At 37.1% G+C, this 23056-nt stretch overlaps 1 protein-coding gene and 1 non-coding gene across 9 annotated transcripts in view; both read right to left on the bottom strand.

Annotated features, from left to right (window-relative positions):
* Positions 1-23056, bottom strand: part of LOC124177516 (collagen alpha-3(IX) chain-like) — a 95106-nt gene that overhangs the window by 39376 nt on the left and 32674 nt on the right. For all 8 annotated transcript variants that reach the window (XM_046559941.1, XM_046559943.1, XM_046559939.1 and 5 more), the window contains exons 2-3: positions 20984-21078; positions 5586-5665 (exon numbers count right to left, since the gene is read on the bottom strand). In XM_046559941.1, coding sequence (XP_046415897.1) covers positions 5586-5665; positions 20984-21000 — 97 coding nt within the window. In that variant the 5' untranslated portion in view covers positions 21001-21078. The remainder of the gene's footprint in view (positions 1-5585; positions 5666-20983; positions 21079-23056) is intronic.
* On the bottom strand, positions 18746-18818 carry Trnar-acg. Its single transcript has one exon. It is a non-coding gene; the product is annotated as a tRNA-Arg (tRNA).

Here is a 23056-nt window from a genome sequence, read left to right as displayed (position 1 = left end):
ACACGATCGAATTCACGTGGAGACTCGGTCAAATGCTTATTTCGTGGTATACCACCCTCACGGAAAAGAACCCTCAATTTTTAGGATGAAGCCACAAATTTAAGGGTTTACCCTGAAAGTTGAGGATAAACCCCTAAATTTGGGGGTTTACCCCCAAAAATTGAAGGTAAGCCATCATTAATGGAGGGTTTATCTCCAATAGTTGGAAATTAACCTTCAACAATTGAAGGTTCAGCCCCAGAGCTGAAGGTGAACCCTGGACGTTGAAGGTGAAGCCTCAACGTTGAAGGTACACCTCCGACGTTGAAGGTAAACCCTTAACGATAAAGGTTAATTCCTAACAATTGAGGGTTCAATCCCCAAGATATGAAGGTGAACCCTCGACATTGAAGGGTAATTCATATCCCCAAAATTTAACTGATGGTAAATGTGAGGGTGAACTATCAACATTGCGGGGACTGTCCCCTGCAATCCCAAGGGATACACCTAACTCTTCTTGAGGGTAAACTACAAAATTTGGGTGTCAACGCGAAAATATAATATAAGGTAATTCTTATGATATTCGTTGAAGTTCTATTATTCTCAATAACATCTGAAATGATCTATCTGTATATTATTTATGGCAAAACCAATGATTCAATTTGAATTTAACTTTCGAGCAACTCGCTGGAATTAAACCATCGCATTGTATAGTATAAGGATCACTATTGATATTGCATTTTACTTACCCTGCATGCAATTATGCAACGCCCCAAAAGAATACTACTTAGTTTTTTCAGGGTTGAAATTAGAAATCATAAACTACACTATACATGGGAATTCCCACGCCAACTCGGCAAATCAAAAAACATTGACCCTCTTCGATTTTCTCGGTGATTTTTTATATGATAGTTCTCGGAAATTATCTGAAAATTATCGAATCTGAATATTTTATATATTTTCATATAGTGTATGTACATTGTACATGTACGCATACATCTTCATTACAATATAATAATGAACGGAATGCATTGGGTATAGATAATTCTTCATGGCTGTATGAATTATACATACGTACATTAAATTTTATTTAAGATTATTTTTGTGCGTGGGGATACATTATACCCTTCTTCTATATTAAACGCGAATTCGTATAGATATACAATAATTTAATAATGTTAATATATCATTTTCGTGGCATTCAATGATAAAAATCAATATCCAAATGCATATATAATAGATGTATATGATTGCCTCAAGATATCAAATGAGAAAGAACCAGACAACTTGTTGATTACTCAGTTTCTATTGTCTTTACTAATGGTGTGTAATGCACTTTTGTAATACCGTTACATCTATAATCCCAATAAAATGACATAATAAGCTCTTGATTCGAGAATTCTTTCAAAGTGAATCCTCGATTGGGAGGTTCACCCTCAACTTGGAGGTAAACCCTTGACTTGGGGGTTAACCCTCACTTAAGAGGTAAGCCCTCAACTTGGAAGTAAACCCTCGACTTGGGAGTAAGCCTTCGACTTCGAGGTTAATCCTAAATTAGGGGGTACGAATTTACCCATTAGAGGTTGAGAGTTACTTTGGGACTAAAATTGGGGGTTTCTTCCGTAAGGACAACCGATTTCCGATTTCATATTGTTACGAAGCTTTAAAAAATCACAGCGATCAACGTGATATTTTGATGGGTGGGCCCCACCGGATAAAATTGATACTTATGAATTGCTGAGCTGGTAGATTAATGGACTTCATATAACGAGAGCATGTTTCATTATTTTTTCATATAGGTTTTCCGTACACAAAGTACTCATTTCTATAACGATCGAGTGAGTCAGCAAATGCGCATATATGCGGAGTACTGAAAAGACCACTCTTAAGTCCTAGGAAAGTAAATTTTTTATAAAAATTAAAACGTTTGCCATGCTATATACATAAACCTATAGACTATACAGAAAAAAGTTTCAAACAAAAGTTGTAGAGAATTTTATTATCTACGAAAACGAGCTGTACTGTTTTTGTCGTATGATACGCGGCTTATGAGATATTTGATAACACGTGTTTTTCAAGATGGCGGCTAAAGCTCAACCCTCACGTCCCGCGAACTGGAATTTACATTCAGGGGACGCCTCTGAACATTTCCCAATAAGAAAATAAATTATGCAGAGGATTGCAGAAAAAAATCCCTGACTCTTGGACTAGGTATACTTGCCTTCGGATCGTATGCGTGTTCACCTGTAACGACAGGTCTTGCAAACTTACGCTCAACCTGAAAGGACCGATTTTGCTTCCAAGTTTGTTACACAATACAATATTAATTGGACGGCAGTTATAGGAAGGCAATCAATGCATTGAGCCATCGTTCGATTACCATATTGTTACATCGTCGCATCTATAATGATGGAAAACTGATTGATAACGCGATCAATTTGTGTTCACTAACTGGACGTTTGGTGTGTACATTTGTACAACATCGTATAATCCACCGTGTATGTACGACCGCCAATAGCGAGTGCCATGAATCGATTACAACGTAACAGATAAGATCGGAAAAAAATAGTACCCGTTAAGAGTGTCTTTTTTTTATTCATCTCAATTTTTGTTCTCTTCGAAGGTCTTTGGTGCTCCATAGGAGTCCAATTCAATTCGATATTACATCGATCCTAGGATAAGAAAAGAGAAAGCATCAAGTTTAGTAACGATTTTCACTCTCCAATGAGGTGTAATTAGGGACTAAGAATTCCACTTCCGACTTCAAATTGATTGCGCTAAACACCTACAATGTTATTAAGATCGGTCTATACTCGGTCAACTGTATCAGATTAGGATAACGTTTTTACTTTTATTTTTCCTGGCACAGTGTCTAAACGCTAGTTTTTGCTGGACGAAAAATCCCCCCTAAGCATATGATTCGTAGTCCAAGCCTAAGAAATATCTCACAGCTTGTGATTTTTCCCTATTTCAATGACACATTCAAAAATATTACACTTATTTTAGTTTCATCGAGGAATTTTACGAAATAATCTTGAGTATGATCTTGTACGCATAAATCGTACGGATAAGTAAAAAATTATTGTCAAAAACATCATTGCTGTTTTTTTACGTAGGCGCAACCAAAAATCAGATATTACCAAATGGGGCTTTTTGTATCTATCGTTCAAAACGGAGGACTGAATCCGACATTCTAAGGTCCATGGAAATAAGTATCTTATCATTTATATTAAAATGAAGTCAGTCCAATTGTCAAACCATACCAGAACGGTTATTCTGGAGAATTCCTGGACGATCTTGTTATATGACGGCATATACTTTTTTAAACGTTACTTCAATACAGGCAGAGAGTCGCGTGGTATGAGCTACCTCTTTATAGACTTGAGCTGAGTACATATTACTACTCAAGTACTTATTTAGCGAGAATTTTGTTATTGAGCAAAAAATAACGTTCGGACCTTTTTCCAGCAAAAATGAGTGTTCCATTTGGCTGATCTTAATGAGTTCAGCCCAAGAACTTCCCGCTGACAATGAGATGTGTTCTGAAACCTCAAAACATTACCAAATACAAATTTTCCCATCCTTTTTATCCTGTTACACAAATAATTCAAAAACTACAGGACTGATGAAATCAATACAAAATGTATCCAGAAAAAATGAGCGGGAAGTTAAAAAAGTACATTATTACCCTAATGTGAAACAGTGTAATTAACAGTAGATAGATTTCAGACTTTTTATTGATTCTCGTGTTCGGATACCTGTGGGTATAATAACCGCTTGGATGTTTATTTTGCGGCCGCAAAGTGTTTTGATGGTTTTTTAAGGTCATCATTATAAATTATAGGTATATCGTTGGAGTTAAACACTTAAAACCGAGAGTCTGCATGGGATATTATACCTACAGAATCCTCTTCGCTGTTACGTGAAATTTGATTGAGTACCCGTTGAATACATTAGCCTAGAATCACTTATGATCGAATCTTGTGGATGCCCGTAGGGCTAGAACAAATGCGGATGTGTGTCACATAATCCATTGTGTGGAAGGCTGAACGATTCAAATAGACTACCAGATAAATATTGGGCCGCGTTCTTACACCCAATGCAACTAATAACAGGTCACGAGAACTAGAATATACAGATTAGTACCGTGTATAAATAAATCAAGGCAATGAATGAAATAGGTACATGCAATTAGATCATTGGGATCAACTCATGTGCGTAAGAGAAAGAAATAACGACAAAACTTCTTTCTTTTATTGTATTGTACGACTAAAGCCTTTCAAGTTGGGTGCATGTGATTTTTATTCGCCAACACAAAGAGGTTTTCTTTGATTTTATCGTTAATCGTAGTTTTGCCTTAGGAGATTGGTGGGCTAAAAATCGATACTATATATTAATTTTATCACAAAAAGGTGGCATATATATCGACTGTTCATCACAAATTATGATATTTGTAAGATAGGAGGACTTATTCAAACTTACGATAATGTCAAACACTGAAGTATAAATCGTGGTTACATATCAATACTTCATTTAAAATTGCTACAAAATGGTTGATAAATCTATTATACTAATTTCATTCTGTCACTTTTGGATGGCAACTTTCATTCAAAAAACTATTTTGTACAAAGACACTGAAACATTTTTTTTATCATGTCAAAATCATTAAATATCGAATGTTACAACATCACAGCGATACTTATTGTGATCAGCAAATGACAATAGTGAATAAACTATTGAAAAGAAGAGCCATTTCCGTGACTTTGTTGGAAATACTCGTTTGAATTAAATGAGCTATGATAGGTTGAAATCAATCGTATCTACCACATTTTCAACTACACTTTGAAAAGATTTGAAACGTAGGGTCGATACTTGAGTTTCTGTTTTAATACCAATATTTTCTATTTTTGTATTTTGAAGATCTTGGTGGCTTGCGAATATGATAGTTCGACAAATACTCTATGTATACGATACACTATTAATAAAATTAATAAAAAGTACCCACTGAGACGAGAAGAGAAGAGATTACGACCGACGTGAACTGATCATTTGATGTTGTAAACATTTAAGAGAGATTACAAAAACAGGATGAATTTTTGGTCAAGATTATCTTCTCCTTGTTTTACTAAATACTGGTTCAGCTGAATTGGAATCCATTGACTACTATATGAACTCGAGGTATGATATGAACTCAAGCTGGTTCCAAGAAAAAATTTGTGTGGCATTAAAGTGTGCCTATCGGGCCGGCAGTTAACCGAGTATAAGAGTAGAATATATTATTTGTCACGCAACAGAATAGCGGCATGAATCAAATTCACTGTCTATTTTAAAGTATTTATATTAATGATTTTTTTATCTCACTAAAGCTTAGACGAAAATACCAATAAGCGTCGTAATGGCGTGGCACCATCAAAATCACCGAATAATTTCAAGAAAAGCCTATATTAAATACAGTATCTGCGCTTCATTCATCTCACTAAATATATCGTTCTCAAGGTAGCTCATTCTCGAATTTTCCGAAATAGCCCCTTCTGCTGCCCAGTAATCGATACAGAAAACTTCCAACTGACGTCAATGGAAGTAAATAAGTTAGATATGTTACTTACGTGCTTTCGTGAGTTGTATTGACTGAAGGAGTGTGAGTGACCACGATGTCAAGAGTAGCGCTCTTTTCCACCGTTCCGTCCTGAAAAAATATTTTATGAATCAGTTAACATTGTTAAAAGGGACAGCATTTAAGGGATCGATAAAACTGCTGATTATATCTATTTCTAAGCTCTTTCTTTCTTACATGTTCAAATGAAAATTACACGCTGCGTGGAAATTTAACATTGCGATTTCATTATAACGAGTGATCGAGGAATCAGAATATTAATCGTTGATTGCACGTCGAAGTTTAGTAGTCATTGTTCAGAACACGATCGATAACTTGATTAAACGGCCATTTTCGGAAAGTAACATTGAGGTGATAAAATGTGTATACTAAATACATGTATATAAAATAAATATGTATAAACACTATACTACACTAAAACGTTGCGTTGATTTAGTATCGTGCCTTCTAAACAATTGACTATATGAATCCACTGTTTGTTTGATTGCTCGTGAGAATCGCATCTGAATTTTGCTGAATTTTCTCAAGCTCAAAGACTTCCTGACAAATATCCCAAAACATACCACTTTGAGGATTTGTACAATCTCGCGTGTTAACATAAAACTGTATTTCTCTGCATGAGAAATCTCTGTGGGTTGAGTTCCGTACAAAGATACTCGTGCCCATTTTAAGACAATGAACTTTACTCTTAGAACCTGAAATAATTTAGTTTACAAGGTTGCGCAAGCGCGTGACGAGCTGGAGTTGTATAGTTGTCGTCATCGTAGTTGAAACTGGAAACATCGTCACGCGACTTCAACTGAGAGTAACTGATACGTAATGTACGAAAAGTAATAAATTATCAGATTTAAGTTGACATATGTTCTACAACTATTTATGAGTTAAATCGATTTTATGTATTACACTGAAGGTTTCAATTACACTTGATGATGGATTCAAAGTCATACGGTAATTCATATTGCAATAGTAAAACGATATCAATCAAGTCGGTCAAATCCAATGATTGGCACAGGTCAAAATGTTTATAATGTGGAGGCCTTCCAATTATCTCATGCTTTACACACTATGTCTGAATATCTATGATCGAATAAATATAATAGCATACTTAGATATCTTGTTAGGTACCTAACTATGGAATGTAAATAATTTGGGATTCGACCACCAAGTTCCACTCACGTGCTGGTGCAGAGACTATTGAATGCTCGAATGGTTTTGTGAGTGTAGTCGATGCAAGATCTATATTTCTTTTTTCTTCGAACAAAGAAAGTTTGAAATGTTTCGAAAAATTGAACATTTTTTTCCCAACACATGCTTGGAAACGTAGATTTTCAAAACCCGTGAAGCGTGCACAAAGTACCCTATTTTCGAAAAGTGTGGTAAAAAGATGTTGGCGTATACGCTCAACTGAAATGCTCGATTTTACGCACTAGAGCTTTCTTTAGCGCATGCGCAGTTCAAATAATTCTATTTCACGCACTGTATCATTGAACATAAGTTACCTAACCCCGATTCGTTGATCGATAATTGTTAAAATCAGCCAAGTATAGGTATTCCTTTGCAGCAAGTAAAAGGGCCTGAACGGTAGTGGGGTAATGGTAGCGCCCTACATTTAATAACTCGCGTATGGGGCTTACAATGATGAGCGAGTCGGTAACGGTAGGAAATTATTGTACCGAAGCTCCCATCACCGTTCCTCGTCAAGTTGCACCGAATTTCAAAATTTTCCATTGCGCAAGTGGTCTTTAACAATTTTCGGTCAAGTTCTTTGGTGTATGCGCACTTTGGAATAACTGAATTTTACGCACTGTGCCATTGAACATAAGTTATTTAACTCTAGTTTTATGAGCCCCCAGTGGCACCTTTGTTGCTTTTCCAATTAAACTTTCCTTCACAGATGTCGGAAAAAATAGCATGTGTCACACTAACAGATGAGCAATATTTGACTCGTGTGATTACGGCACGCGCCTTTGCCGAGCACACTGACAATGTCACGCCGGACAGAATTCACCCATTATCCGCATTTGAAACACAATTTACGATTTCAACCCTTGCTCGGACAGTACAATTTCCAAAACCTGTAGAGCATGCGAAAGATGCCCCATTTTCGAACAGTTTAGTGAAACAATATTGACGCATGCGCACTTTCGGATAATTCAATTTTACGCACTGTGTCATTGATCGTAAGTTACATTGCTCGAATTTTCTCGTCGGAAATCGTCCACTTACCGAAGTTGTAACACAATACACTATACACTGTTGTGTTACAAGTGTGGAAAGCGAGTGGTTTCCAACGAGTGTAATATTTGCAGCGTATAAAATATAGAATTCCAGTTGTACGCATGCGTCAAAGTAGATTTACCGCACTATTCGGAAATGGGGCGCCTTACGCACGCTCCACAGGCTTCGTAATTCGAACTCAATTTAGTAACAACTATATTAATAGTTTTGGAGATATAATGATATATTTAAGCAAAGTCAGAACGGAATTACACACTTATATGAACGCTGAGTAAACGCTTACAGATAGAAAAAAGTTATGTTCCTAAGTTTTGCAGGTCTCGATGAGCTCGACAAAAAAGTCCAGGAGAACATATGGCTATGTCTAATAGTATTGCCACGAGAAGCATTTGAAAATACTTGTGGGTGGAGCCGCGACGATCTGCTAGTTTTATAACGTATTAACAATAACTGAATCTTTGTTGAATGGTTTCCACTCAAATTCGTGAGATATTTTTTTTTTATTTTTTATTATTAAAAAAACTAAATCTTTGAAATTTTTAGTTTGAATAAACAATTATTTGCAAAGTTTCATAGCTACCTTAATTCAGTCCGAACGATCAATCGACATCTGGCTGTCAAATGAAAAAATTTGATGATGAAAGATTTTTTTTAAATACCAGAATTATGGTATCGTATTCAAGAAATTTGTTTAGATTTTTAATTTTTAATATATTTACTAAAGTTCTTATTGAAATTCAAGCCGAGTTGTTTTTTCATTTGTTACCATTGATTTATCGATGGTTCTTTCTACCACGGTAATCACCGATTGTGCTCGTGTGACTAACTGCAAAGATCACTGATTGTTCGTTTGAAAGAAATTGTTTGCAGTGATGTTAAAACTTTTATGTTTTTTAACGACACTCAACACTACAAACAAACAGTTTGAGTGAATTATTAATTATCATGTTTCGGATTCACGACAGTGATCAGCTTAAGTTTAATTTCAATCTGACAGAGTCTTGGAAAAATGTCATTATAATTTTTTATATAGAAGTATTTCAAGTCGAAGAATCGATTTTTTGTTAGTTAGAATTGTCGCTTGAACAGTTGGTCAACAGCTAAATTTTATAAATTCTGAGACTTGGTAGCAGCCTGATTTTCGATTGATTCGAAATGTTGGTACCATGAGAAGGGAAATGAACGGAAATGTTTTGAAAGGGTAGGTATAAGAAGTTTGTTTACCCTTGTTGATTGGTCGATTTTTACCATTTAGTTTCCGTTATTCGGAGTGTTGGATCCTTGCCAATGATTGACATTCCGTAAGAATTGGTAAGATGGATTGGATTCTTGATGATTGTACATTTGGTTGTCAAATGCGCAGTCCCAAAGTGGGGTTAATTTTTTGAATGCGACGAAAATGTGTAAACAGGAAGTAGGGAGGAGCGTACGCTATTCAATTTACTATAATATGATTCTTCCGTGCAGCCTACAACGTGTCAGCTGCACGGCGAACATCAACGTTTTCATGACGTTTGAAAAGAGAGAGAGAGAGAGAGAGAGAAAACACAGCTGTCAACCGTTTTCACTATAAGCCCCACACACTTTTATTATTGTATTCCTAACTTTTCTAAATGTATATTTTTACGTGGGGGTCCTCCCCCTGCCTGCGGCCCTGGACCCGCTCCCACACCTTGACTCCCACCGACCTACATCCGTGCACTACTTGTATTCATTGTTAGGATTTTCTCTTCTCTTCTTTTATTTTCGAGTCCATAATTTGGCTAGAGTTGAGTCGGAAATAAAGTCGCACGTGTTACACAGGAATAAAAGTCGATTATTCCCTTGTTACGTAATGTACTATTGTGACCTTGTTTTCGGGCGACAGCTTGAACCGTCCTTTGAAGCTGTTAAATTTCAGTATCGCGCTATAGTCCTATTTCCAGGTAGCAGAACATGTCCGCTGAAGATTTGAAGGTATTAACATGTCTCACTTTTGATCCCCAAATGACGCTCAATAATTACCAGCAAAAATCATATTTCAATGACAGACATTCGAATTTTAAAGTTCATTGAATTATCTTGAGAAATGTCAGTCACCATGTACCGTTTGGAGACCGAAAGTGGGAATGGCTTGTTGGAACGTCGTCCATACAAAACAGTAAACACTCAGAAAGAAGAATTCATCGAAGTAGGGCTATTTTTGTGCCTGAGGCCCTTTATGAATCAGGCACCTTATGTCTGATTTAGCTATATTTTAATTTTCGTATCAGGTTTGATATATCTTTAAACAAGAATCACTTGTTCAAGAATCGAGCGAAGCATATAATATAATGTAAGTACATATATAGTAAAAATATCGAAATTCAACAGTCAAAATCATCATCAGACAAGTACCATACCCAAAGCTCATTTCAAGCTTAAAAGTTGGCGTGAATATTATGCGTAATGCAGGCACATTTTTTTTGGATGCATACTGTTAAAATTTCAGTTAAATCGGTTCATCCGGAATCCTGCCTAGAAAATACTCTCACTCCACCGACGTATTTCATTGAGAATCAGTCAAGATTTCCCAAAAACGCATGCCAATGGCACAAAGCAATATTTCCTGAAGTTGAAAGTTACACATTTTTTAAAAGTACGATCGTTGGCCTTTTTGAAACCGGACGTGAAAAAAGTCTGACAAAGTAACAACACGTAAGCAATTTCTTTTTCGAAAATCAGCCAAACTGGTTACGTGGTTTGTTCAGTCCCATGGTCACGAAAATTGACGACACGCTGTACACGTATACGCATATAGTATCTATTCGTAAGAAATACTTGCAAAGGATCTTGTTAGTGACAAAGCATGTTTTCTACTTGGCTTCCGACAAACCACTACACAACACCGTCTGCGTTTGGGTTTTGCACATCTTTTTGTTTTTGATGACCAAAAGAATGGATTTTTTTGTCAGGTTTTTTTGAAAGGTTAAAAACAATTTACCGATGATAAAAGATGTTTTTGGACATCTTTTTGTATCTACTCGTTTTTTTCCATCTCAATAGGTAATTTTACATTAGAAATGGATTAAGATAGTTACAGGACATCCGGGCAGGTTTGAGGTCAATATTTATGCACAAGAGTGTACAGGCCTATACCCACTCTGGATGGCTTGTGTAGCATCTGAGATATTATTCCTTTTATGGCGCACGGAAGGAATCCGTGGCGTCGCCGTGTAAGTCTAGCGCTGGAGGTAAACATACCTATGTATATCAAAAATGCGGGTATCACGTGGGTACCACACGCTACGTGTTTGCGCATACGCTTACTCGTGTGCACAGAACAACACTGTCGAGAAGTAAGCTACTTTCACTCCTGCAATCCACCGACAGTCCGATGATGCATGGAATGCATCATATAGAGCCACGCTTTGAACCGTGTTACTCATCCCTGAAATTCAATTTGATCGAACCGCGAGCCGGCGAGCAGGACTACACATTCGATTCAACCATCAACGCCAGCAGAGCTGAGGATTTTTTAAATGTCACCATTCGTAATAAGTAAACTGCAGTTTGATCAAAGTTGACATCTGGGTGTGAAAATATTCAAGTTTACCAATACTTGTCCAGGAAAAAAACTAACAAGAGTAGAATTGCCGTTGAAAAATGATCCGGATGCCCCCGTTCAACAAACGACTAACTCAAAGTGGCCTTTGAGTCGTTTGACCACAGCAAAGCGAGCTGCCAACTTTTGAGTAATGGTGCACGCCGTAGTTCACGCCAACGCCAGTGTACGTAGATCCCTTTTGTAGACTTCTGCACTTATCTACAAGTATATAACGTATGGCCAGTCCGTAACATAAGAAACACGTTGGCAGTGACCCGGTGCTTGGTATTATATGTATATATAAACCTTAAGACAGTTGACAATGTTGATACGTTGACGCATATACTTTACCGTAATAAGCGAACGAGTTTGCTGGCAAAGCAAGATCCTAGGTAGCGGTGGTCGTATCTCTAAAACCGCTTGTTAGTTTTGTTTAATATAATTTGCGGGATCATGAACCCTGGTCAGTTCACACTACCCCTAAAATTAGAACGAAATCTAACGAACTGTTTAACAGTTATTGAGCATCCACGAAGACGATGGTGAAATTTTTCTTCTTCTTATTCTTCGTGGCCTTTGTAGCAATACACCAACCTTTCGACTAAGATTTTAGACAAAGCAATTGACAAATCAATTTGAAATTCGTAAGGTGAGTTCGTACCATCACGGATAAGAAAATTATCTATCATTTTGTAAAAATGACGACCACGATTTCGGTCGAATGACTACACTTGCAATTTGAAAGGTAGTTTCACATCAGCGAATCAATTCGTTCGTTTCATTAATTGAAATAACCATCTTTCAATATCTTGCCCAATAGGTACTTGCTGGTTTCTTGACATTTGTAATGTCTTTGTAATATCAATTATGTCCTGCTTAACGTATTCGTACAAGAAAAGAATTTTTTTCAAATTTTGAGGCAACACTATGAACCCTTCAGATACGGAGAAATACAAACCAGATTTGGTTACGATTTTTTATTGGCAATCAATCAGATCGATGATTGTCAAATTTCTGAAGAATATTTGTAAATTGCAATCGACGATTTAGTCATACTGAATGGGCACTAAATCTGTTGTAAAAAACTTAGCCTTACAGGGTAATGTAAAATTTGAAATTCGTGGCAATTTGAATTCAGATTGCGAAGATACGGTTGATCCGTATGAGCCAATTTTCACTGACGTCGATTTTGTCATCTTTAAAAATGCCCTACACGTCTCGTGACGATTTGTTCGGTATAATTGAGTTTTGGGTACTCTAAATTCATCACCCAAGTATTCAGGATTGAACGAAATTTCCATAATGTAAATTCCGAACGCTTTCTTATAATCTGTACGACTTGGTGTTGCATAGAAACCGTGTCACTCAATGTCAGCTATGTGTAAAGGAAAACTTCAACCCACGTCATCTCAGTACACTTGTAGGTTTGTATTTCTTTTCCTCCAAGAGTTCCTCTCCCACAATCTAACTACAGCCCTGTGATACATGAGGAAATACCGATACCGTGTACTTTGATAGAGACATCGTTGCAGAAACAGAACTCTAAGTTTAGGACAATCAATTCTTATTTACATTTTTCAAACCTAACCCACGTTATTGTCATCGGTATCTACATTCTGCGATCACGTGTGGGTTCAGGATGTGCTTTACGAATCATTCACTGTCGTTATACCTATGTATGTTTGATACAGGGCAGATGGGATCGATTTGGTGTATGGGTGGTATCTGTGACTTGAATTATTGCTTCCCCGTTGCTAGAGAGTTTCAAGATCAATAAAAGACATGGCTAGCAAATGTCCGTGACTTTCAACAGAACCTTCCAAACTTTTTTTAAGCCCTTCTCATTCACGACACGTTTTCAGTCAGATATCATTTAGTCAATAGATGTTACGTTATCCAGTGCAGAGGCCTTTGTGGCAAATTAGACGTTCTTCGCCCGATGGATAATAGATCGAGGTTAAAATGTCGCCAAAAACGTCAAAAATCACAATGATATTACCGATCTCTCTGTTGTGATAGACTCCGTAAGAGGCAGTGAACAAGTTTTACTAATACTCGTTTTGTAAGTCCACACTCGTTATTGACACCCACATAATTGTTATATCTCCGTAATAAAACAAAGAAACTTTAAAAGGAAATTCTAATAAATAAATACACGACACCCACCATGTACCAGGAATGGTGTCCGTTGCTATTAATGGTTCTTGATGGATACTTATGGAAATGAAGAATATTCTGAGAAAAAAATTACGCTAATGAATTTGAACTTCGGTTGCCAATTATCAAGGCAATGATAGACGAGAACTCAGTTGCAGTCCAGTTAGATATTGACGGTATGTAGAAATTTATAATGATATAGAAACGTAAGAGTAACAGAGTGTTATTCAAATGAATGAAAATTTCTGTACTTATGAATTACACGCAGGCCTAGAATTCTCGGAAAATTGATGCCTTCAGGTATTCTACATGTATGTACTTTACATTACACAATTTTTACCAAGCACACCCGCTTCAGTTTCCTTGTACTAGAATATGAAAACTGGTGATTCGTTGTCGCAAAGCAAGAAAAGAAAACGTAGCCATGAACGAAATTGGTTTAAAAATTTATGAGCAACTTCCACAGTTAAACTGCGCATAATTTTCTGGGGTAACTCACAGATACTTGAAATGTACGGATCAGATGTTACCATGAGCCGATTGAAAACATCTTCCATTGTATTTGGTTTCAAATTCATTCGTCATGAAGTTTCTCGAACACTTTTGATGTCTTTGTTTCTAGCTTCTTGAGCAGCTTGGGATATGTGACCCATGGATTGCAATATGGGGCAAAGAGGTAGGCATATAATGCCATGGATATAATTTACTAAATATTCGCGCAATTTCCTCCGCATATTCTTGAAATTCATCAGTACTCCCCTCACGGAAAAAAATCCTGAATTTATGGGGGTAAGCCTTAAAATTTAGGGGATTACCCTGAAAGTTGAGGATAAACCATCATTAATGGAGGGTTCATCTCCAACAGTTGGAAATTAACCCTCAACAATTGAAGGTTCATCCCCAAGAGTTGAAGGTGAACCCTCGATGTTGAAGGTGAAGCCTCAACGTTGACGATACACCTCCAACGTTAAAGGTAAACCCTTAACGATAAAGGTTAATTCCTAACAATTGAAGGTTCAATCCCCAAGACATGAAGGTGATTCGTATCCCCAAAATTTAACTGATGGTAAATGTGAAGGTGAACTATCAACATTGCGGGGATTGTCCCCTGCAACCCCAAGGGATAAACCTAACTCTTCTTGAGGGTAAACTATAAAATTTGGGTGTCAGGGCGAAAATATAATATATAAAAGATTGGTGGTGAACCCTTGATTCCATGGCAGGGTAACATAACCCGTGACATTACCAAGGTAATTCTTATGATATTCGTTGAAGTTCTATTATTCTCAATAACATCTGAAATGATCTATGTGTATATTATTTATGGTAAAACCAATGATTCAATTTGACTTCAACTTTCGAGCAACTCGCTGGAATTAAACCATCGCATTATATAGTATAAGGATCACTATTGATATTGCATTTTACTTACCCTGCATGCCATTATGCAACGCTCCAAAAGAATACTACTTAGTTTTTTCATGGTTGAAATTAGAAATCATAAACTACACTATATATGGGGATTCCCACGTCAACTCGGTGAATCAAAAACATTGACCCTCTTCGATTTTCTCAGTGATTTTTTATATGACAGTACTTAGAAATTATCTGAAAATTATCGAATCTGAATATTTTATATATTTTCGTATAGTGTATGTACGTAGTACATGTAAGCATACATCTTTATTATAGTATAATAATGAATGGAATGGATTGGGTATAGATGGATCTTCATGGCTGTATGAATTATACATACGTACATTAAATTTTATTTACGATTATTTTTGTGCGTGGGGATACATTATACCCTCCTTCTATGTTAAACGCGAATTCGTATAGATATACAAGAATTTAATAATGTTAATACATAATTTTCGTGGCATTCAATGATAAAACTCAATATCCAAATGCATATATAATACATGCATATGATTGCCTCAAGATATCAAATGAGAAATAACCAGACAACTAGTTGATTACTCAGTTTCTATTGTATTTACTAATGGTGTGTAATGCACTTTTGTAATACCGTTACAGCTATAATCCCAATAAAATGACATAATAAGCTCTTGACTCGAGAATTCTTTCAAAGTGAATCCACGATTGGGAGGTTCACCCTCAACTTGGAGGTAAGCCCTTGACTTGGGGGTTAACCCTCACTTAAGAGGTAAGCCCTCAACTTGAGAGTAAACCCTAAACTTGGAGTAAACCCTCGACTTCACAGTAAACCTTCGAATTCGAGGTTAACCCTGAATTAAGGGGTACGAATTTACTCTCTGGAGGTTGAGGGTTATTTTGGGTGTAAAATTGGGGGTTTCTTCCGTAAGGGTAATATCATGACCACTGGAAATAGCCTGCAGAATAACCTACAATCGTTTGATTAAATTTTCGTTGACCCCCGTTATCACAGCAAACACATTTGAGTTTCCGAAAAAGGTCCGAGGTGTATTGCCAACATTGGTACTGCCGAATCCAGGCTTTGGATAATAAATCCTAATTCCCTACGGAAACCCTTTTGAACAACTCTCTTGCTCTCTTATATAATCTGTTTGCCTTTCTCAGTACGTGCCTGCCATTGTTTTAATTTTCAGTTTGTAGGACAAATACAAAAAGCATTCGAAAAACCGTATCCATCCATGCAATGCAGATATTCCGAACCTGAAATTGTCCTCGTAGACTTTTCTTTCTAGAAGAGTATGAAAGTCATTAGCGTCATTAACATTTTTGAATGTAGCTTCACATAAGTAGCAACATAGAGAAGAACTCTTAGATGTAAATGCGTTGCAAACTTTCCCATCGATCATTGGTTACATCATTTCAAATTCAAGTGAGATATCGTTCTGATGTAGTATTGTTTCGCAAGGAACAAATGTCTTTTATATGATCTTCGATGTAGCGTTCTTCGTTTACTGTCGATTCTGTGTTTTCGTGCAACTTTCGAAGCATCCAATTGTCTTGAGGAAAAAAGGCTTATTTGAACAGCATATGACGACTCGTTCGTAGTCAACGTTTCACGGACTTCTTCTTTCCACCTTTCACTTAGTGACTCAAACTACTTGGAAGGGTGACCACCCTTATTGGTTGATGTCTTCTGAAAAGTAGCAGGTACGGGAGAAGACACTTGCACATTAACCCATGACATATATTTTTTGTAAAACTTTTTTTTCTCCCCTACAGACCGATTGCCACATTGTTCTCAATTTGTTAAATAACGTTGAAACGGACTGCCTCATATCCTTTGGTATAAGCACTGAACGTCCACTCTTCTCGAAGATTTGCAATTCAAGGTGTTCCAATACAGTAAGCAATCTATCCTTCAAATGACCTTTCACCATGTTGAAAACCTCCTTCCGTATAAAGAGTAATACTTCCTTACTAGACCCTGTGTAACTGAGCTACAGAGAATTTAAAACTGATTTGCATGTGAAAACTTCAAACATTTAACGTAGACTATAACGAATAAAGTACCATGTAACTCATTTGATAAACTACATTTTTTTTAGAGCGATTTTATTTCTATTTATCAGTTTGTTTTCCAATATTGAAGTCACAATAACACGTCAACGTAATATTTATTCATCTAATTTATGACAAATAAGACAATAATACTTATTTGTGCGCACCCGTTCAAACTGTGCACAAATTATGAAAAAAAAATCGTAACAGCCAAAGGAGCAGGTGGGAACATCCGATTTTTGTTGATTTCGTAAGCTAATAAACTCACCTGAAGCCCTGAATTTGAATCGTTGTAAGAAATGGTAGAAAATGGTACTTTTTATCTGTTTCAAAATAGAAGTGTTTAAATGTATATCGTTTTCGAGACGGTACCGAACATAGCCGTATTTTAAGCGTACTTTTAAATTGAACTACTACAGAAATATTTTCTACACATCTCCAGGAGCCGAGATCATCTTGAAAAATTGAAATAGTACAATTCTTTCTTGAGATATGGAATTTTGAAGTTTACTTTTTTTGTTTTGTGTTCTCGCGCGACGCACTATCAACGAAGGTTGAGTTTGAACTGAAGTAGCAAGCCAGGCAGCGGGGTGCAGAGTTACCAACCCTCTGTTGGCTACAGGTCGTACTCAAAGTAAAAATGGACCATACTTTGAAATTTCACAACCGTACAAAGATTTCGCGGTGTACATTTTTGTTCTTTATATTTTATGGTCGTACAATTACCACGATTTTGCTTCCTTTCTCAAGGACCAGATAGGTTTTAACCACATTATTGACATTTTTACATTCAACAATTTTTCAATCACACGAAGCAGTTGCTGGAGACTTGCAGAAAACTTTATTTTTTTTATTTTTGAAGAAATAATTACAAACATATAACCAGAAATGTGAATTACTGCGACAGTTTCTTTATACTTCTGTACTTGATTCTTTTGCATAGGCTAGCCAAAAAATTACTTAAATTCCTACAACTTTTCCAGGATCGTACATTTAGCGTGAGGTCGAGCAACTGGACGGTATGTCCGTACAGGAGACGAAATTACAGTACAAATACGGTCCTGACCGTATGGTTGGCAATACTGGCGGGGTGACACTTAATGCCTTAGCATAAGACCCTTATTCGACAACCCATTGCAAAACATTACCACCTGAATCAAGCCGGGCGATGAAGTAATCAAAGCTTAGTAGAACTTTTGAGTTCTCCTCTACGTTTGTTGGTAACACAATTTTTTCGCAGCGCCCTCTTGAGATAGAAAAGCAAACGAATGTTCATTGTTTGTTATTATTATTATTATTATCAATGCTACCACTTTTACTAGTCAACTTCCTTTTCAACATTAATTTTTATTTCTGTGGTCATAGAATGTCATAAGCTCTCATATAAGAAAGTGGACGGGGAAACTTGAACCACCCCGCTGGAGCCAGTTTAGAACATACCACCTTCTCCTTCGGGGTTTGAACGCACTAATTATTTCTTTACCAGATATTTGGAAATATATACGTCAACTTCGAAATCGATCAGGGCACCCCCTTAAACCAGATGCATGGAGGGCATTCGTGGCTAGGTTATGCACACATGCCACGAGACAGATGACAATGAGAGACACTAGCTACGTAATTTGTTGTTTACCAATACGCTTTACCGCATGTCCTATACTTAACACCTCGTTTATACTGCAGTTTACAGCAGTTAAACACCGAAAGTGTGAAAGGAGGAGAAAAAAATTTGTGCTCGATCCTGCCAGGATTCGAACCTGGAATCTTCTGATCCGTAGTCAGACGCGTTATCCGTTGCGCCACAGGACCGTGTTACATGATTTATCAACTTATGCAACCCACTTGGATTGCTTTTTCATAAATATTCACGATTTCCTCGAAGGAATGTCGATATTTATTTTTGTTACGAGTGAAAAGTAATGAAATGGCGGTCTCTATACTGCATGAATTTCGGATCATTGATTTCATAACATAACGAACATAACGAAACAAAACTTAAGTAAAACGTACTAATAAGTCATATTCAAGAAGGTTTGAAGAAACACTTGATTAGTGTGCACAACCTACGAAAATCACCCACTTAACCCTGTATATTATAAGATATACGAAGAAAGGCCAGACTTGCTAATAATAGCGCTTCATTGCTTCGTGGGTAGAGAAAATACCGTAGCCTGTGACGTAATGTTTTCAGTTTGATTGTACATGACCACTTACGTGCTTGCGGGTCATTTTGTTCTGAAATTAAAAAGTTGAAAATCCTTGAATAAAGATATCATAGTGTGAAAGATAAAATGTATTGCTTTACTTCATTTTACTGGCACGTAGCTACCCCATAAATATATATTTTAAACTGCTGTAGCAGTAATCATTTGTATATTAATTCCTTTCCCGCCTACATGCCTATAGGCATTCTAATGAGTCACGGTATATTTTCATCCCGCAAAAAGATATATATAATGTGCTTATTTTGCGATCTCTTCCTCTTCTAAGCGGCACTTGACATTCCTGCATTAAATTACTATCAGTGCCTACTCCTAACAAATTACGAATCAAGCTGCTACCCGTAGTCACTTGAATTTGTAATTGAATCCCATAGTCAAAACACTGCCATGCAATGTGACTCAAAAATCAGAAGAACAATGCGCAGGCTTCACGTCCACGTTTCGTTCGTTATTTTGTTTCGTAGCTTATCGACATTGACGTCGTAAGTCTAAAAATTCTCGTGAACCCAGACATGTGGTGCACTTTTGTGCTTATACTCCGAATGAAAACGTCAAACAATTATGTTTATAATTCTGTTTATAGGTTAAGGTCAGCCCCAGGGTCGAGAGTCTGGAACGTGAAACAATGCTACAGACGTAGAAGTGGCACCAATCACCATAGGGAACTATGAAATCAGAACGGGGGCGAAAAACCTACAATACCGCTTAAAAATAGAACATGACACGAGGGATGTTAAGGAATTCTTCATTACAGAGTAACTATTTTAGCATAAGCCCGTTTTGTCAAAACTCAATTTTGTGACATTTTAATATCTACAAAAATATTAACGAACACTTACACTCGATGATGTGCGGCACTGATTTTCCCATACCACACTGTCAACTTCATGTGATTATAAATAGCTCAAACGTATCAAACAATTCACCCCTTTAGAATTCGAAGCGATAATCGGGACATAGCGTTATCATAATACAAAGAATCTGGTGGCCAGGTTATTTTCAAGAATAAGTATATGAGGATATGTCCTGGGCATTGAATTGGACAGCAGAGGAGTGGTATCTTTCATTGGAGAAGGAGGCTAATGCGAGGCAATTCATGTTGTTCCCTTAGATAGAAAAGTAAATACCAGAGTAAACTGCAGCTTGAGTTAACAAAGTTTTGGAACAACCGCACGAGGACGAAAAACGATTACCAATTAAGAGATTGTGATAATTGCGATTCGTTAAATGTATGCTTTAAATTTGAAGCATTTTTAATAAGCGCACTATTTCGAATCGTACACCATGATAATTCAAGTCACGCGCGTTCTTCCCAAAAATGATTGTGGGCTAAAGTATAAAAAATGTTTTTAGAGTAACCTGTGTAAAGTTAACGTAGTTGATATTTCAGTTGCACAGTTATGAGAATGAAACATTTCTGTAGTCCATACAACAATACACCAAACCTTATATGACTTTCATTTCGCTGAAAGACATCCACGTAGGTCTGTCCATAGAATTTCGAAAATAATATTATTCTACTGCACTCTAGTTTGTGCGTTCAGATATTATGAGTAAACTAGTTTAACTAGTACGAACAAAAGTAAACTTCCATCTTCAATAATGCACCCCACAGCTAACTCGTGATCGCTTTATCTTTCAAGGAAATTGTTGCAGCGATTGTGACTCCGTCGAACCCGCCAGATAAAACACATAAATTTGAAAAACGTGTACCATAGTATCCATCAGGTAAGTTAATGATGTTTGTCTTACCTCCCAGCATGCGGCATCTTAACTCTCCCTCAATGTACGCGCTATGAAGCCAAGATTGTTGAAGCCATCATTACTCGAGGTTTACGTTTTCGTACCTGAAATGGAAAAATATAATATTCACGTATGATTTAAACATTGTTGTAAATTTGTATATGAATTTGACAAGTTTGTACCATCTTCAACCCGCGGTCTCAAGTTATTCTTTGTTCCGGTTTCGCTGCATACCAACAAGCTCAAGCATGTTTATAATTAGAGGCTCGCTTGCCACTTTTAGCTTCATCATATATTTACCGTGTATACAGATCTACGTAATGTGAACTCTTGAAAAAGCTGAACAAAAGAAGTAAAGGTGCAGTTGGGTTAAGTTAGGTTGATGTAAATTCTATAGTACTAGTTCTAATCCTTGCTGACTTACCCGATACTCAATCGTCAGTTTTTAAAAACTGTCATGCGATTTTTGTCCAATTACAAATTAAACAATTTACCAAATACCTGGAATCTGGATTCGATGTTCAATCGCGCAGATAAGCTAGCGTCTGAAATCGTATCATTTGGTATTGATTATTGTGGCGGACACCCGCCACCGGCAAGCCGGCGAAAAACCATAAAAATGTTTCCGTTTCTCCATGTGTATCTTTTTCCATAGTACTTTACAACTAACCTTCGAGTGTCCAGGCCTCACCTCGCTAGCCGAGGGCTAAGGGTTTGACCGCGCCGGAAATTTCCCTACAGGTGGCATTTATGGCGCGACGCGACCCTTGGCCTCGACTCGAGGGCGAGCCTGCACTTTTTCTTCATCTCTACCCCAGTCTTCGCCACGCTCTTGGCACATACGTATCTATCAACTCGTTTCGCTTATTTTCCCTGCCTTCCGCATTTTCTACTACGCCATCCGAACTGTGTAACCCGATTTTTTCTGGAAATAAACAACTTGTAAACCATATTCTCTGGCGTCATACAGTAACTAACCTCCCGACAGCACCACAATTATCTTCTAAGGGGCTTACAAAAGTGATTCATAACCAAGTTTCAACTCAATCTTATGTAGTAGTTAATCAGAACGAACCTTAGTAATTTGACGAACGTTAAGAATAATTAGTTCTGGAGAATTGATTTGTTTTAAAATAATCAATTGGTCGATATTAAAACACAGTCAATGAAAAGGAATAATTGGAAACACCGTGGACAGAATAGCATGTAAAAATAACTTTGCGTGCAATAATCATTCAGTTACCTAATTTATATTTATATACGAAGTATACTTATACTTTTATCGATACAATGTCGTGAAATCAGGCGCGTAACAGAACAAGTCACACACTGTGACATTTCTGGCACAAGTCTTGAGACAGTTAGCGAGTTTTCACTATTAACATAAGATCTCCCAAGTCGTGGAATACCTTCAATCTTTACAGTAAGCAAGACTCGGATTTAGTAGCTCGGTATGACTAGTTTCGGCAATTTATTGAAACGAGTTTCAGACACTCGGTACGCTATGTTTCCCCCTTCATTATGTAGTGACATACGATGCACAAGTTCATTTTCCCAAGTGCTTCGGATTATTACTCTACCTACAGAAGGTTTTCGCTACGTTATCGCTTTGTTAACTAGGGATGCCTTATTACGCCTTTGTTCACGTCAAACTGACCTGGCGTAATAAAGAAGTATATACAGGGTGTTCCATTCGTACTTAACCATTGAACACCTCGAAAAACGAGGTTGTTACGACATCAGTTCGAGACAAAAATTTTATGGCACCGGGGGAACAAGAGTTTGCATTGTTGGATTTATCCAGGAAGTAAGAGAGAAGAAGATGAAACTGAAGCCTGCGTGCCAGCAAAAATTACGCCTGTTTGGTGCAAAGTTAGTAGTACCGATTTCTTTCACTTCACCGCGTTCCTGTTCTTCGGTCGTTTGAAATATGTAAACCAGGCAGCTGTCAACACCTGGTCAACACTTAATAATCACAATATTTGAATGACCAAAGAACACAGACGCAAGAGTGGCAAAAATCGATACTACTAACTGCGCTGAAATCTGGTCCAGCTTTGTATTTCGGATTTTCGTCTCCTT

The sequence above is a fragment of the Neodiprion fabricii genome, chromosome 3 (assembly GCF_021155785.1).
Source record: "Neodiprion fabricii isolate iyNeoFabr1 chromosome 3, iyNeoFabr1.1, whole genome shotgun sequence".
Taxonomy (NCBI): Eukaryota; Metazoa; Arthropoda; class Insecta; order Hymenoptera; family Diprionidae; genus Neodiprion; species Neodiprion fabricii.
The sequence above is the reverse complement of the archived record's forward strand: the minus strand, read 5'-3'. Positions and strand labels throughout refer to the sequence as shown.